We start from the raw sequence: 18,003 nt of genomic DNA, 5'->3' as shown, positions 1-18,003 counted from the left end.
AGGTGCGGATGCTATGGCGGATGCTATGGGCTGACTTCACTGCTAAGGGTGCGCGAACTGATCTTTTTCTAGATTGGATGCGACGCATCCAATCTCTCTTCCTCTACCTAGAGCACCTTTTCTTCATATTTTTGCACTCCAAACACCCTAATTCACCACACACAACTCAATTAGTCATAAAACCAATAATTAAACCATGTTGGGCATTTTAAAGATCAAATAACATCAAGAAGCGGTTAAAACATGGGTAAAGTAACATCAACACATATCGAAATATGCCAAACATCAGCGAGAGCAACAGGAGACATATTACCTGATTACCTCATCCACAAAATACTCTCTTACCTTAATCCTGAGGAAGCAGCCCCGATGAAGATTATCTCCAAAATATGGCTACATGCCTGGTTGATGACTAAAGCCAACTTGAGATTTGAAGTTCATTCTCGCAAAGACATTAGAATAGTGGATAAAATTATGGAGATATATCGAGACAGAAAATTTCCTATCGACTAGTTTGTATTTCAGAGCGTTAGAGAGTTTGATTCTCGTGAAGTCCTTCTTCTGTTTGATAAGTGGCTTGGCGTTGCTCTTCAGAATGGTGTAAAAGATCTCGTCTTTAGAGTTCCTGGCTTCTCATACCACTTTCCAATTTTCAAAGTCTTGGCATCAAAATCTTTAAGAAAATTGGTTCTGAGGGGTTGTGATCTGACGCATTTTTCACTATCTAGTGGTCTGGCGAACTGGGATTCATTAAGAAAGCTTTCTCTTTCTTATGCTCGTTTAGACGAAAAGATGCTTCAGGCTTTACTTACTAGTTGTCCGTTGATTATCAGTTTGACCCTCGAGCATTGTGGTGGGTTGACAAAGATTGAGCTGCGGAATCTTCAAAAGATTAGGTCAGTTTCCATTGGGACGAACAGAAACCAGCATGTTAAAATCCACGCACCAACTCTGGAACACTTGTCTTATTTTGGTGCTCGAGAAAATTTACCTATGTTGGATATTGTTGAACGTCAGAATCTCAAATCTTTAGAGATATTTGGTCAGTGTAAGCCTGTTTGGTATCTTGATCAAGTGACTGGAAAAATCAGCCTCATGAAAGAATTGGAGTCATTCTTCAATTCTCATGGATAAACAAAAGTTGCAATACTTCTGTCATATCCCTTAGTATCAGTACTGTAGTGACCCTATTGTACACCAGTTTTCGTTTCACAATTAGATGGTGATGCCAAAACTTGTTTCATCACCCAAAACATGTACTGCTTTTGCAGTAGAACAATTTGATTTTGTTAATGTTAGCTGATAGTTTTTATTTGCCATATTTAAAACAATGAATTAAGGAAAAAGTTACATATTGCTTGGTTTTTTCTATTGTTTGCCTAAAATTCCAAATTGTATCTCATAGAAAAGGAGCCTTTAAATCAGTTCTTTAGCTTTGCATATTAACTAGACTGGGGAAAACTTTAACAGATTTATATTATTTCGTGTAAAGTCTACTTCTACAGATATTTTCTTTTGAATCTGTGCCACTCCCACTTCCCCAACCCAAAAAGAAAAAACAACAACATATGTAGGGATATTTCATTCCTTTTATGCATGATAGGCCGTTGTAATACGAACAATCTCTATACTTAGTATTCATAAGGTTTTCTAATTATGTTACCTGCTGTAAGAATTGAACCAGCAGGTTAGATAATTGTTCTCGTTGAGTCTGCAGCATCATTGAATATTTCTTATCCTGTACAGTAGGTGATCACGCCCAACTATGCTTTATAAAAAGGACTAAGCGGTCGTTGCAAATATAATCCGGTTTACAAATCCGGAGTCGAATCTTATAGGAAAATAGCGTGTTAATTACAACTAATAGTTTTGCACGAATTCAAGTAATCAACCTTCAGAAATATTATAAAATAATTTGAGAGTTTACTAACTAAGATCAAAGTAATTAAAAATGCAGTAATTTATAATTAACAAGGCAAATATTGTAGACAAGATTTGGAAAAGTCTAAGGTTATGATTTCCCGTATTGTCGGAATCTTCCTCGCTATGTTTCCTATAAATTCGCCTAAATATTTTTCTACCGATCGTGAGTACTTTAAGTGTCGTAGCTTTCTCTCGAGTAACTACTACAATTACTAGACGTATTCTCTCGAACTACACTAGTTGGCACTAATTTACCGCTCACGACAATCGCACCAAGGCTTCATTATCTCTAATCCCGCTTTTAAACCCCCTGTATCGATCTCTCAACTACGTTAGGACTGGTGTTGTTTAACAACTACCTAAATGTGCACTCTCTCTTGAGCAAAATACACACTAAATAGGCACAGTTAATTGAGAGCTCTTCAGTTAACAACAATGAAAATATAGTTGAACAAGTAGAGAAAAATCAAAGACAAATCTATATTAAACGTAGTAGAGAATCATCCTCCAATAGGTTCCATTAAACCTTAGATTAAAGAGTTTAGCTACTCATAACACTACTCAAAAATACACAAACCATTGTCAAACCAATATTCATAGAAAGAAAGATAGAAAAGTAGAGAGAAGCTCTTCGATTCGTCTTCTTGAATGAACTTGAGGATCTTTCAGGCGCAACTTTGCTTCAACAATGGTGTTTCTTGCCTTCTCAGGTCAAGTGTGTGGCTAGAATTAGGGTTGAAAGCTTTTTTATCACGTCCCTAAGCCAATTGACTAAGTTGCCCCTCAAGATAAAACGCAGGCAAATTTGCCCTTGTGCTATAGTTGTGCTTCGCACAGGGCCTGGTTGTGTTTTCCAGATTTTTCTGTGTTTTCCATATGCTTTTTGAAGTTACTTCACTGCCTGATCCAATTTTCCCTTTCTTCAAAAATTGCCTTTTTGCTTCATTATTGCTCAATTCTTTGCTTCCTACATAACGAACTTCTACAATTAAGCTCAATTGGTCATCTTTCAACATTCAAAATACCTAAAAACACACTAAAGAAGGGGTAAAACATGTCCAATTACATGCAATTCTAGCATATTATCACCACCCCACACTTAAACTTTTGCTTGTCCTCGAGCAAACACATGATATCACACACAAATCACAAAGAAGCAGTCAAGTTCATTCAAACTCCCTGTCAAGCAATTATTCAGAGATATCAACCACAAGAGTGAACACCATTCTTTTGCTCAGATTCATCAATTGAAACTCGAAACTCAGCTCCTCACAAATCCCATTGTACCTCACAAAGAAAGAAATGCCCCCAAAACATAAATCTATTGTAACAATTCACAAGCACTAGGGAATATAAAACAAAACACTCGCACTCATCAAGGAATTTCATATGCAACACATACAGTACCATAAGCTTGCCCATTCTGTCACTATCCACTAATGTAGGAGTCTCAATCTACAGTCAAGTAGGACTTTTCAAAGCTTGTAATGCTGGCTTGGGGTAAGGTATGGACACTTTTGATTATATAGTGACTAAATCTTCCCCTAAACATTTTAAGCATCACTACTTCTACATTTACCACTCTTTTCTCTGTAGACACTTTCCACATTTTTTTGTTTTTTCGCAGATCAAGCACCGCAGTCCCAACTTATTATTTTCTTTTGTCTCCCTCTTACTTTTCTGAAATATATCTTCCTTTTTTTTAATAATGGATCTTCAAAAAGGGAGTATCAAGTGACTTAACTTTCATTCTTTGGTGCAACTTTGAGTCTCCAAGTACATAATACTTTCTCATAACCACAACTTCTGCCCAATCACACAACCTAAAGTAGTTAAGGGAAAGATGGGTTTAACAAGAGAGATTAATACAAAATGGACATGGCTTGTAACATGGGTTACCAAAGAAAACGTTAATAGGCGCAAATTAGGACGCTGGGGATATTTATTCATTTGGTAGGATAATTTAGGCACAAATGGTTTATATCAAAGAATGCCTACTATCACTCTAAGGATCAAAACTTCCTAAGATTTTGCCTCAAATAACAGGCAGGGCAAGTTCTAGACTGACATGCATACACGAAAATGCACAACAAAAACTCCCCACACAATATACATGGGATTTACAAGTCACTTTGTTTCACCGTCAATGTACAAACATGAGCTCAGAAAGGAGGTTCAAGAACAACTTAGGTGACTCTCACAAAATACAGCTTTTCAAGGAGTAAATTCTCTTTGCTTCAAGTTCTCTCTATTTTTTTTATGCATATTTATTACAAACAGAAGGAAGAAAGAAAAATGCTTGGTTCAAAAGAAAAACTCAATGAGAAAGAACCAAGTCCAAGAAAACCCAATGAGATTACTATGCTAAAAAACAAATTAAACTACACTACACATAAGATATTCCCACACCCCACACTTAAGAATTTGCAATATCCCCAATGCATCAAAATAAAGAACATGGGTGAAGAAATACTCCCTCTAAGTAGTGTAGTCGGAGTCGCCAGCATCAGAGTCACTGACGTCCTCCACATCTACATCACCTGCTGTGCTATCCCTGTGCTATACTCTCTTAGCACACTGTTTAGGGAAGAAAGATTTTTGCCGTAATGTGCTATCCCTGTGCCGTACTCTCTTAGCACACTGTTAAGGGGAATTTTTTTTTTTTTTTGCCTTGTTGTGCTATCCCTGTGCTATACTCTCTTAGCACACTGTTAAGGGAAAAAATATTTTACCTTGTTGTGCTATCCCTGTGCTATATTCTCTTAGCACACTGTTAAGGGAAAAAATATTTTTGCCGTATTGTGCTATCCCTGTGCCATACTCTCTTAGTACACTGTTAAGGGAAAGAAAATTTGCCTTGTTGTGCTATCCCTGTGTTATACTCTCTTAGCACACTGTTACGCATATTTGTTTTTTTAACAGTTACAACATTTCGTGAACCTTTTGAGCTAATCCTTTCTTGGGTGACCTTATTTGCTCCACGAACTTCGCCGTTGTGTATTAATCCTACAAAACAAACAAACTAACCAACTAAAATTAATTTACCCTAACAAAAAAAAAAGAAAAATACTAATAATGACTTAAAGTCGTGGGTTGCCTCCCATGCAGCGCTTTATTTAACGTCGTAGCACGACGCAGGCTTTTAGGATTCCGTTTCGCTCACATATTGGGGCTCTTTCAAGTACATCACATCTTTCTGCCCTTTTTCTTCAATCATTCCAAGGTATTATTTCAACTTTTGCCCATTCACTTAAAACCTGTTAGTTCCACCTTCGGACTCAATTTCTACCGCTCCACTTGCGAATAATTGCACAACTCTAAATGGTCCCGACCATCTAGATTTCAGCTTACCCGAAAATAATCTCAATCTCGAGTTGTATAACAACACCGGATCTCCGGGCTTGAAGTTCCTATCTAGAACGTGCTTATCGTGTATGATCTTCATCCATTCCTTGTACAGCTTGGTGCTTTCAAAAGCATAGTAACGAAACTCATCAAGTTCATGAAGCTCTGTGGCTCTACTCGTACCAGTGGCCTCCATGTCAAGATTTAATTGCCTTAATGCCCAAAAAGCTCTATGCTCTAGCTCTACCGGTAAGTGACACGCCTTTCCGAATACTAATTTGTACGATGACATACCAATCAGAGTTTTGAATGCAGTGCGGTAGGCCCATAGTGCATCATCCAATTTTTTCGCCCAATCAGTCCGAGTAGCATTTACAGTTTTGGTCAAAACACTGTTGATTTCTCTGTTTGACACCTCAACTTGACCACTTCTTTGTGGGTGATACGGAGTAGCAACCTTATGGCGTACGACATATTTTTCCAGCAAATTTGCGAAGGCTCGATTACATAAGTGAGTTCCTCCATCACTAATGATCGCTCTTGGAGTTCCAAATCGAGTGAAGATATTTTTTCTTGGAATATCAATAACTCCCTTTGCATCATTTGTTGAAAGTGCTTCAGCTTCTACCCATTTCGAGATATGGTCCACTGCTACGAGTATATACTTGTTGTTGTATGAGCTAACAAATGGTCCCATAAATTCGATTCCCCATACATCAAATACTTTCACTTCTTAGATCGGGTTCATAGGTATCTCATGTCGACGGGAAATATTCCCCGTCCTTTGACACTCATCACATCTCTTTACCCAAAAAGTGTGCATCTTTAAATAATGTCGACCAATAGAAGCCCGACTCCAAAAATTTAGCAGTTGTCCTTACTCCTCTGAAATGACCTCCATAAGGCAAAGCATGACATGCCTGCAAAATAGAATCTTGGTCTATCTCGGAAATACATCTCCGGATTATATTATCAATACAAATCCGAAACAAATATGGTTCATCCCAGAAATACATGCGACAATCACGAAAGAACCTTTTCTTCTGCACAGAAGATAAGTCATAGGGAACAATACCGCTTGCCAGGTAGTTTGCAATGTCTGTATACTATGGCACTACCTCAAGGCTTGTGGCCAACAGTTGTTCGTCTGAGAAAGTCTCCATGATCTCTTCCACCTCAACCTTCATTTCAGCTCCTTCAAGCCTGGACAAGTGATCGGCAACTTGGTTTTCTGTTCCTTTTCGATCATGAATTTCCAAGTCAAACTATTGCAGCAGTAGAACCCATCAAACCAGGCGTGACTTTGCTTCCTTTTTATCAATTAGGTACCTGAGAGTAGCATGGTCAGTATAAACAATTACCTTCGAGCCTATCAAGTAGGATCAAAATTTGTCAAATGCGAACACCACTGCTAGCATCTCTTTTTCTATCACTGTGTAATTCAGTTGAGCGTCATTCAATGTTCTACTTACATAGTATATTGGATGCATGATTTTATCTTTTCTCTGTCCAATTACCGCTCTCACGGCATGGTCACTTGCATCACATATCAGCTCAAATGGTTGCTCCCAGTCGGGTACAACTATGATAAGTGAAGACACTAACCTCTTCTTCAATCCTTCGAAAGCTACCCTGCAGTCATTAGAAAATACAAAAGGATGATTCTTTTCAAGCAATTTACACAAAGGGTTAGCAATCTTGAAAAAATCTTTTATGAACTGCCTGTAAAAACCGGCGTGACCAAGGAAACTTCTTATTGCCTTGACGGAAGTGGGTGGTGGAAGCTTCTCTATTACATCAATCTTGGCGCAGTCCACCTCAATGCCCTTACTTGGTACTAGGTCTCCCAAGACTATACCTTCATGTATCATAAAGTGGTATTTTTTCCAGTTCAGCACCAGATTAGTCTCTATACATCTCCGCAACACTCTTTTCTGATTTCTATGGCAATCATCAAAAGAATTTCCCACCACTGATAAATCATCCATAAAAACCTCCATTATATCCTCTACCATATATGTGAAGATGGCCATCATGCACCTTTGGAATGTGGCGGGTGCATTGCATAGACCAATCGGCATGCTTCGAAAAGCGTAAATGTCATATGGACAGGTGAATGACATTTTCACTCTATCCTACGGGGCAATAGATATCTGGTTGTACCTCGAGTATCCATCCAAGAAGCAAAAATAGGACCTCCCTGCCAATCTATCTAGCATATTATCAATGAATGGCAAGGGAAAATGATCTTTTCGGGTGGCCTTGTTCAATCTTTTGTAGTCCATGCAAATTCGCCATTCGGTGACTATTCTTGTTGAGATTAACTCATTGTTATCATTTTGCACAACAGTCATCCCACCTTTCTTTGGCACACACTGAATTGGGCTAACCCAGTTGCTATCTGAGATGGGAAAAATAATTCCTGCATCTAACCACTTGATTACTTCCTTCTTTACAACTTTCTCCATGTTAGGGTTCAGCCTTCTTTGATGTTCTTTGGAAGGTTTTTGCTCATATTCCAGTAGAAATTTATGCATACAGAAGGCCGGGCTGATACCCTTAATGTCTGTTATGGTCCAACCAATTGCAGTCTTGCACTCTTTCAACATATTCAAAAGTTTTTCTACCTGCACATCTAACAAACCATATGAGATAATAACATGTAAAATCGAGTTAGGTCCCAAAAATGCATACCTGAGGTGAGATGGTAGCGGTTTTAGCTCCAATTGTGGTGGTGCTTCGATCGATGGCTTGGCTGGAGGTATCTTTCTTTCTTCTGAGTGTAAAGGCTCGAATTCGATCTCTCTTTTCCAGTACCCTTGCCCTTGAAGAGCCAACACCCATTCCACCATGTCCTCACCATTTACTTTTTCTAAGTTCATAAGGCAAGCTGTTAGAGGGTCTTTTGCATAAGTGCCTCATCATCTTCCTCCATGATTACATCCACCGTGTCTAACAAAGAGCAATTTGCAAACTCACTGGGTCGCCGCATAGACTTTTGCACATTAAGTGTTATTTCTTCATTGTTCAGCCTCATCTTCAGCTCCCCTGTTTCACAATCAATCAGAGCTCTCCCTGTGGCCAAGAATGGCCTTCCCAAAATTATGGGAATCTCCTCATCAACCTTGCAGTCCAGAATGACAAAATCTACTGGAAACACAAATTTTCCAACTTGCACAAGTACATCATCAAGTATACCTGATGGCCTTTTCACCGTTCGGTCAGCTAGCTGCAGTAACATAGATGTGGGTCTTGCTTTTCTAATACCTAACTTTTTATAGATAGACAATGGCATCAGATTTATACTTGCTCCCAAATCACACAATGCATTGGCAAATGCATAGCTACCTATGGTGCATGGAATTGTGAAGCTTCCAGGGTCGGATAACTTCTCGGCTATAGTTCTTGACACAACCGCACTACAGGTCTGTGTCAATGTGACAGTTGCCAAGTCTTGAAAGTCGAACTTACGAGACATCAAGTCCTTCATCATTTTTGCATAACCGAGAATCTCCCTTAAAGCATTGGATAGAGGAATGTTTACCTGAATTTGCTTCAACATTTCCATGAATTTTTTCTACTGTTCATCCTTTTGATATTTGGCCAACCTCTACGGGAAAGGTGCTGGAGGTCGCTTCTTTTCTGTGGCTTGAGTTAGATCCTGCTCAGGCACTTTTTCTAATGCCTTTTCTTGCACTTTCTCAGTCTCTTCCGCAACCTCTTTTTCCTTGTTTATTTCCTCCTGAGGTGGCTGCACTCTTACTCTTGTTAGCTTCGTTGACTCATCTACCTCAATTGGCACCAAAACAAGTGTTTCAGTCGATTGGCTCTCACAAGCAATTTTTTGCTCTAAATCTAGATCTCTACCATTTCTCAAACTTACTGCCATAAGCTGATTCGGGCCTTGCTCCTTCGGATTAACATGTGTATCTGCAGGTAAAGTCCCTTGGGGATGATTATTCAGAGCCATAGATATCTGCCCTAATTAAATATCAATGCCTTTTATCACTGACTCATGAGCTTCCACCTTATCTCGTATTTTTCCATTAGACCCAATCAGTTGTTACAACATTCCTTTAATGTCAGACATTCTATCATCTTGTCTCACTAGTTGTTGTTGTTGATGCTGTTAATAAGCTAGCTGTTGATTTTGCTGATTGTATCCCTGTTGCCTTTGGTAAGGTACTACTTGACCCTGTGGTCACATAGCTCCAGAATTATTGGTGTTATTGTACTGTTGTTGTGCTGGTCTATACTGTTGATTTTGCTGCCCCAATTCTGACCACCTTGCCTCTGGCCTCCATAGTTGCCCACATAGTTTATCTTCTCTTGATAGTTCTGGTTATTACATTCACCACTCCACGAACACACGTATGGTTGGTTAATGCATGGTGTACATAATCTCCTATTAGTCGTGTCAACTATGTGTACCTGCTTCTGGCCTGATTCATCAATCTTCTTGGTGAGGATACTCATTTGTGTCATCGGAGTAGCCATATTCTCGGCTATGGAGTTATTCGGGTCCAATGCTACTGAGTGAACTATAGGGGTGATTGTGGAGTCTCTTGTTATCCATCCTGAGTTTTGAGCCATTTTATCTAGCAGGACCTTACACTCTCTAAATGACTTGCTCAAAAATGCTCCACCTGCTGAAGCATCAATATTAACTTTCAAGCTATTTGCCAATCCCATGTAAAACTGTTGTCCCAACATCTGATCTGGAATGCCATGATGTGGACACTTAACTAGCATACCTTTGAACCTCTCCCACATTTCTTGTAATGTTTCAGCTGGTTTTTGCATTAAGCTTAATATCTCATCAACTTGCTTGGCAGTCTTATTGGGTGGGTAGAACTTATTCAAAAACTGCTTGACTAATTCCTCCCAAGTGGTGATGGAATTTATGGGGAGCGAATTAAGCCAAGTCTGGGCTTCTCCTGTCACTGAGAATGGATACAACAACAGTCTTATTGCTTCCGGTGACATATTCGGTTTCCTTTGCATGACACAAATTGACAGAAAATTTTTCAGATGCTGCTGTGGATCTTCAATATAAGACTCGGAGAACAGTCCCTTGTTTTGCAGCAGATGTAGCATGTTGTTTGTGATTTGAAATGACTCCGCTTGTATTTGAGGGACTGTAATTGCAGTTGCCAAATTTTCAGCGGTGGGTTGTGTCCAATCATACAAAGCTGCTTCTGGCATAAGAGGTGCCACACCCTGATTGTTCGGGTCATTCACATTGTTTCGATTGTTTTGATTATCCAAAGCGTCATCCATGTCTGGTTCAAGTTGTTCTCTTGGGTGATGATGTTGTTTGTCTTTCTTGTTTGCACGATTTAATGCCTTGAAAGTTTTCTCAGGATTCGGTAATGCTTCAAACAATTCACTAGTTCTTGAAGAGTTTCTAGGCATACACCTATAACACACAAGACCACAAACGTTAAAATTTTAATGTAATGAATAAAAATGGAAAAAAATGACTAAACTAAGAATCCTAACAATTCTTATAGCTGTAAGTAGTAACATTGTTATTTCTCCGGCAACGACGCCAAAATTTGATCACGCCCAACTATGCCTTATAAAAAGGACTAAGCGGTCGTTGCAAATATAATCCGGTTTACAAATCCGGAGTCGAATCTTACAGGAAAATAACGTGTTAATTACAACTTATAGTTTTACACGAATTCAAGTAATCAATCTTCAGAAATATTATAAAATAATTTGAGAGTTTACTAACTAAGATCAAAGTAATTAAAAATGCAGTAATTTATAATTAACAAGGCAAATATTGTAGACAAGATTTGGAAAAGTCTAAGGTTATGATTTTCCCTATTGTCGGAATCTTTCCCGCTATATTTTCTATAAATTCGCCTAATTTTTTTTCTACCAATCATGAGTACTTTAAGTGTCGTAGCTCTCTCTCGAGTAACTACTATAATTTTTTAGATGTATTCTCTCGAACTACACTAGTTGGCACTAATTTACCGCTCATGACGATCGCACCAAGGCTTCATTATCTCTAATCTCGCCTTTAAACCCTCCGTATCGATCTCTCAACTACGTTAGGAGTGGTGTTGTTCAACAACTACCTAAATGTGCACTCTCTCTCGAGCAAAATACACACTAAATAGGCACAGTTAATTGAGAGTTCTTCAATTAACAATAATGAAAATATAGTTGAACAAGTAGAGAAAAATCAAAGGCAAATCTATATTAAACGTAGTAGAGAATCATCCTCCAATAGGTTCCATCAAACCTTATATTAAAAAGTTTAGTTACTCATAACACTACTCAAAAATACATAAACCATTGTCAAACCAATATTCATAGAAATAAAGATAGAAAAGTAGAGAGAAACTCTTCGATTCGTCTTCTAGAATGAACTTGAGGATCTTTCGGGCTCAACTTTGCTTCAACAATGGTGTTTCTTGCCTTCTCAGGTCAAGTGTGTGGCTTCAATTAGGGTTGAAAGCTTTTTTATTACGTCACTAAGCCAATTGACTAAGTTGCCCCTCAAGATAAAACGCAGGCAAATTTGCCCTTGTGCTATAGCTGTGCTTCGCATAGGGCCTGGTTGTGTTTTTCAGATTTTTCTGTGCTTTCCCTATGTTTTTCGAAGTTACTTCAGTGCCTGGTCCGATTTTCCTTTTCTTCAAAAATTGCCTTTTTGCTTTATTATTGCTCAAATCACCTCTATTCTTCACTATTTGTTTCCTACATAACAAACTTCAACAATTAAGCTCGATTGATCATCTTTCAACATTTAAAACACCTAAAAACACACCAAAGTAGGGGTAAAACATGTCCAATTACATGTAATTCTAGCATATTATCAGTAGGCAAAGATCTTTCTGTTGTAAACACAATTCTGCTCTGTAGCTTTGTGATGCTATTAGATCCTTTTGCTTCTTGTTTCTTTGTTTGGTTTATAATCGTGTGAACGGGAGCCTTGGAGCAATGGTAAAGTTATCTGGTGTGACCTATAGGTTACAAAGAATCTTAGTATTTACACTCAACCGTTATGCAGCTATCAAGAGGGGTCTTTATTCACATTAAAGAGGAGTTTGAGTTGGGGATCTTGTCTCCCTTAATTTAGCTATAAATAGAGGAATTTGTACTCATTGTAACGACATGAAATATTTGTACAAAAAAAGGCTGATTCTAATTTCTTACTCTATTAACATCATTTTGCTAGATACTTTGTGCTTGTTCTTGCTTCTGGAGAAGCTTAATTCAAAGTCAGGCTTGTATTTTCTTCAAGTATTCTTAATTAATCTACTTCTGCTCTTTGTTACTTTATATTTTCGGATCAAATTAATTCACGTGTCTATAAATCACGTTACAAATTTGACTATACCGTTCTATGGGTAAATATAATAGTATAAAGATCTTTTACACTAGTGCTTGATTTATTTTAATGTGTGATAGCAAATTAGTTAATATTTTAAGAGAATCACTAATTAATACTTTTTATAGAGATTTAAACGTGTTATTTATAAGTTACATGAATATGTATACCAGTGCTTAAAACTTAAATTCAAAAAATATTAGCTTAACTTGATTACATTAAAGACTGAACATGCACAAGGTTATTCTTTGAATCAACTATCAAGTAGTTTACTTCACAAAATAGCGTCCCATGATTAGAAACCTATCCAACTATGTAAACGAAAGATTAGACATATAGAGTCCTCCATCCTTAAGTGCACCTCAGGTTCTAAGTCCTAGGAATGAAAAATTTCTAAGAAGTAGTTTCTATTTTAATAGGTTTTACATGCATGAATCTAGATTAGTCGGAGCACAATATAAATACCAGATGAAAAGGCAAAAACAACATAAACTAGAGTTGACCATATTTGGGCCAACCATTTAAATCTCTTAGGTGATTTAGCTCTTCACTTCGAACCCAAAAAAGCCGATTATTTAGCAAAGGTAGGCTTCTTTTCCTCTTTTAGTTGGAAAGGATGCATGATTGAGAATGACTGTAGTGCTTTGTTTTGTTTACCTTATCTTCAATCACTAATTAATGCTTTTCATAGAGATTTACCCGTAATTATATATAAGTTACATGAATATGTATATAAGTGCTTAAAACTTAAATTCAAAAAATATTAGCTTAATTTGATTAAAGACCGAACATGCATAAGTTATTCTTTGAATCAACTATCAAGTAGTTTACTTCACAAAATAGCGTTTCATGATTAGAAACCTAACCAACTATGTAAACGACATATTAGATATTAAGATTCCTCCATCCTTACAGCATCGCAAGTTCGAGTCTTGGAATTTTTTTTTTAGGGAGCAGTTTCAGGTTCTACATGCACGAATTTATATTAGCAGGAGCCCCAATATAAATATTGCACACGGGTTGAAAAACCAAAAACAACATAAACTAGAGTTGACCATATATGGGGCAACTATTTAATATCGTAAAAATTGCATGAGGTGCCCTATTTGGTCGTCCATTTTTAACTTATATCCGTTTTATTTTTTTGTTTGCATTTGTACCCATTTTTTTTTTTGTAAGAAGCGTTTTAAAAAGACGATTTTGCTCTTATTTAATAAAATACTATTGACAAACTGCAGGACAAAAACTTAAGCATGTTTAGGCTGAAATTTTAGCAAATAAACTAAAAAATTTCAGCACGTTTAGTCTGAAATTTTAGCAAATGAACTAAATAACTTCAGCATGTTTTGTCTGAAATTTTAGCAAATGAACTAAATAACTTCAGCATGCATTAACAAAATCTCATTAGAAAATTACATACTATAAGACAAAAACTTAAGCATGTTTAGTCTGAAGTTTTAGCAAATGAACTAAAAAAACTTAATTGTTTAGTCTGAAGTTTTAGCAAATGAACTAAATAACTTAAGCATGTTTTGAAGTTTAAGCAAATGGACTAAATAACTTAAGCGTGTTTAGTCTGAAGTTTTAGCAAATGAACTAAATGATTTAAGCATGTTTAGTCTGAAGTTTTAGCAAATGAACTAAATAACTTCAGCATGTTTAGACTGAAGTTTCAGATAAAATTCATGACAAAACTATAGACTGCAGGATAAATAACTTCAGCATGCATTAGCATGAAATTTTAGCTTCAAGGTGAAATAAATTCATGCTATATTAGCATAAAGTTTTAGCTTCAACATAAAATAATTTCATGCTACATTAGCATGAAATTTTAGCTTCAAGGTGAAACAACTTCATGCAAGTGTGATTTTGAAGATGAATCTGGATAAGTTTATGATTTTTTTATAAAGTTGCTGAGAGGAGAGAAGATCGTTTTATATCTTTTGTCAGGGGTGTAATGGTCATATTATTACGCATTTTTTGTCAGATGGCTATCAAATCAATAATTTTAAAAAATAGGGTACAGGTTAAAAGGTGGCACAAATATAAGGTACGCTTGAAAATCGACTTTAATATCTTAGCCTCTTAGGTGATTTAGCTCTTCACTTTGAACCCAAAAAAGCCGATTATTTAGCAAAGGTAGGCTTCTTTTCCTCTTCTAGTCTAGTTGGAAAGGATGCATGATTGAGAATGACTGTAGTGCTTTGTTTATCTTATCTTCAATAACCTTTAAATCACTTCTTTCCCTATCATTCAGCTTCAACTCTCAGAAAGTTTAGGAAAAGACTTCTTTAACTTGTAGCAAGAATTCTCACAGTGACTATTGAAGTGGAACATCCACAGGTATACGATTGTGTCCTAATTAGGTTATCAACTCTAAAGTCATATATGTTTAGGTTGCATCATGAGCCCAATAACACTATGTTTAGGTTGTGCTAATTAGTATGTGTAAATTTTTCTTAATTTATATGCATTGATAATATAAATTTTATTTACAATGTCAAGTTATTAAAATAGCTATGGATAGTTTCTTAGACGATGCTATCTCTCGTTCAAAATAAGTGCTTTTAAGTTTTTGACACACTCATTAATAGAATCATTTAATAGTAGTAATATAAGCGTTATTTAACTAAGTTATCATTTATATCTTCTTAAATTACTCTTTGTATATCCTCATATTTTGGAGATAATTTATTAGATAAGGATGGATTTGGAAATACTAATTAATGCCTTCTTGATTTTTCAAAGTCATAATGCCAAATTAATTTAGCTAAAATATTTTCGATTTAATACCTTCTTGTTTTTTCAAAGTCATAATTACTTTTGCCAAATTAAATTAGCTAAGATATTTTCGATCATAGGGAAGTACGTGAAAGCTACTAAATGTACTGGTAAGACACCATGTCATGCCTCAAAAGCTTATATATATAATTTTTAAAGTTATTTAAATATTAATTAGGAAAATAACTTTACAAGCAAGGTCATTACCTGTTTTCCTTTTTCATGTTAAGTTGGACTCTGTTTTACTCTACTATTTTATTTTTATAAGATTTTAGAGATGAGTATTGCTAATTTTAGGTCTAGTATAACTTTTTCGTTAATTTAACCGTGAATTCCTTATCCTACTTGGTCCCTATTAAGGTAAATTAGTAATACTTTGTTAGTTTTAATTAGACGTTGTTGCCATCATTCTATTAGTAGGAGTAACTAACAACTATTATGTACTAATGCTTGATTTTGAAGCTTCTTTGTGTATTTGATTATATCAAATTATTTTTCTCCCCTTTAGCAAACAAAAAGAAATTAGACAAGAATGAAACGTTAGTTGTCATGTGCGAGATAATATATAGACATTTGGTGTGGAACTACATCGTCGAAATTAGTACGTGTTGGTCATGATACTTCTTAACCTCCTTTACTGCTTTCAATACAGTACATTTATTCGGCCAAAAAACATAGACACTGGAAGAAACTGGTTTCTTGTAAATTATTGGTACATATTTAATTCTGTTTATATTATTTCATTACTTGTTAATAGTGTTGTTGAGGTTTTTGTTTTAAGATGAAATAATCTTAAAATGAGGGTGAATGGGAAATGGAGGGAAAATGAAATTTTGAGTAAAATTTTAAGTTTCCCCCTCTTGACAATGAGACATTGTCCCATATTGGAAGAGGAAAAGATTTTTGGTGGGTATATGTATAATTGCTCTTCTTGTAGCTCTTAAAGAGTTAAGAAGAAAGCAAGCCTCGCGCCGTCGTCGTCGCTCGGCTCCGGCTCCGGCTTATTAATTTTTTGGACCAAATTTATTTGTTAATAGTAAATATTAACGTAAGATTATCCGCATTTGTAACGGATATTTTTCAATCCGTGTATTGACCATTTGGCAGTCGCCTAATGCTCTTCCCACCATGAATGTGCTTGCTCCACAAACAAGCTAATGCTTGCTCCACCATGGAGGGTGGACGATTGGTCTTCTTCAACACTGGCTGCTATATATATGTGCAGCAGCTGTTGAAGAAAGACACACACAACACACAAGAACAACAAACTGAAAATCGCTCAACAGATTTGGCTATACATTACACTCCTTCCTCTCAGCATTTCCATACGATTTTATGAGTTTCTACTCCTTTGTTCTGCATTGTTTTAACTTCAAACAAAGCAACTGTAAGTGTGATTTGCTACCGAACTTTGTGTTCACTGAAACACTGGGGTTTGAAGTACCGCTACACCAGTGTGTGATTCGTTCTATCCTGGGAGAAAATAATCCATTACCTTGGGTACTAGGAGGGGATTAAATTCCTTAAGGAAACACTGTGAATTCAGTGGGCTCGAATTAATTACTGTTTCATTACGTTAACTTATATTTTGCAGAATTATTATTTACAAATACAGCAATATTGGCGGGACTAACAATCTTAAGGAATTTAATATTTATTTCTGTATTTGTGTTATTCTTATTATTCTGCAAACTAAAACCTTTGTGGTTTTGTGTACTCCCGTTTTGGAGAGTAAAGCCTTCGTGGCGTTTTGTTGGAGATTAAAATCTACGTGATTTTTACTCCAGTTTTAAAACATTTATTAAACGTTTGTTTGTGTCATTCTTTTACAGAAAAAATGACGACTGAAAGCGAAAACCAAGCTGTTCTGATGGTGACTGCCAACGCATCGACAAGCCGAACACCGGCGTTGGCACCGGCAGAAAAACCCGAAAAATTTTTCGGGATTGATTTCAAGCGCTGGCAGCAGAAGATGTTCTTCTACTTAACTACGTTATGTCTACAGAAGTTCATCAAGGAAGATGTTCCTGATCTGCCAGATAAAACTCCAGAGAATGAACGCTTTCTCGTGATTGAAGCGTGAAAGCATTCTGATTTTTTATGCAAGAATTATATTCTTAGCGGACTGGATGATAATCTGTATAATGTATACAGTAGCGTGGAGACGTCAAAAGAATTGTGGAATGCGCTTGAAAAGAAATATAAAACTGAAGATGCCGGGATGAAGAAATTCGTTGCCGCAAAATTTTTGGACTACAAAATGGTAGATAGCAAGTCTGTTATTACCCAAGTCCAGGAATTGCAAGTGATTATTCATGATCTACTTGCTGAAGGTCTTGTCATCAATGAAGCATTCCAAGTAGCAGCAATGATTGAGAAGTTGCCTCTGTTGTGGAAGGACTTCAAAAATTATTTGAAACACAAACGAAAGGAAATGTCCCTTGAAGATCTCATTGTTCGGTTGAGAATCGAAGAGGACAATAAAGCTGCTGAAAGGAGAGGCCGTGGAAATTCAACAATAATGGGAGCAAATATTGTTGAAGCTAACAAAAAGAGGAAGAAGGCTTCTGGTCCGAAATACAACCCAAGCAAGAAGCGGTTCA

General features: G+C 36.6%; 3 protein-coding genes and 1 non-coding gene across 4 annotated transcripts; 2 read left to right on the top strand and 2 right to left on the bottom strand.

The window, feature by feature from the left end:
- The first annotated feature begins 243 nt into the window (after nucleotides 1-243).
- LOC138906142 (putative F-box/LRR-repeat protein At5g02700) lies at nucleotides 244-1,134 on the top strand. Its single transcript, XM_070194667.1, has 2 exons — nucleotides 244-435; nucleotides 526-1,134. The coding sequence occupies exons 1-2, from the start codon at nucleotides 244-246 to the stop codon at nucleotides 1,132-1,134; spliced, it is 801 nt and encodes a 266-aa protein (XP_070050768.1).
- Nucleotides 1,135-5,173: 4,039 nt separating this feature from the next.
- On the bottom strand, nucleotides 5,174-5,965 carry LOC138906141 (uncharacterized). Its single transcript, XM_070194665.1, has one exon. It carries the CDS (start codon nucleotides 5,963-5,965, stop codon nucleotides 5,174-5,176), a length of 792 nt encoding a protein of 263 aa, XP_070050766.1.
- Nucleotides 5,966-8,161: 2,196 nt separating this feature from the next.
- Nucleotides 8,162-8,836, bottom strand: LOC104094257 (uncharacterized). Its single transcript, XM_070194664.1, has one exon. It carries the CDS (start codon nucleotides 8,834-8,836, stop codon nucleotides 8,162-8,164), a length of 675 nt encoding a protein of 224 aa, XP_070050765.1.
- A 1,155-nt stretch (nucleotides 8,837-9,991) lies between these two features.
- On the top strand, nucleotides 9,992-10,098 carry LOC117276328 (small nucleolar RNA R71). The gene has a single exon (XR_004506586.1). It is a non-coding gene; the product is annotated as a small nucleolar RNA R71 (small nucleolar RNA).
- Nucleotides 10,099-18,003: the final 7,905 nt, after the last annotated feature.

This window comes from Nicotiana tomentosiformis, chromosome 2 (assembly GCF_000390325.3).
Source record: "Nicotiana tomentosiformis chromosome 2, ASM39032v3, whole genome shotgun sequence".
Classification (NCBI taxonomy): Eukaryota; Viridiplantae; Streptophyta; class Magnoliopsida; order Solanales; family Solanaceae; genus Nicotiana; species Nicotiana tomentosiformis.
Note: the sequence above shows the minus strand (reverse complement) of the source record. Positions and strands in the feature narration are given on the sequence as shown.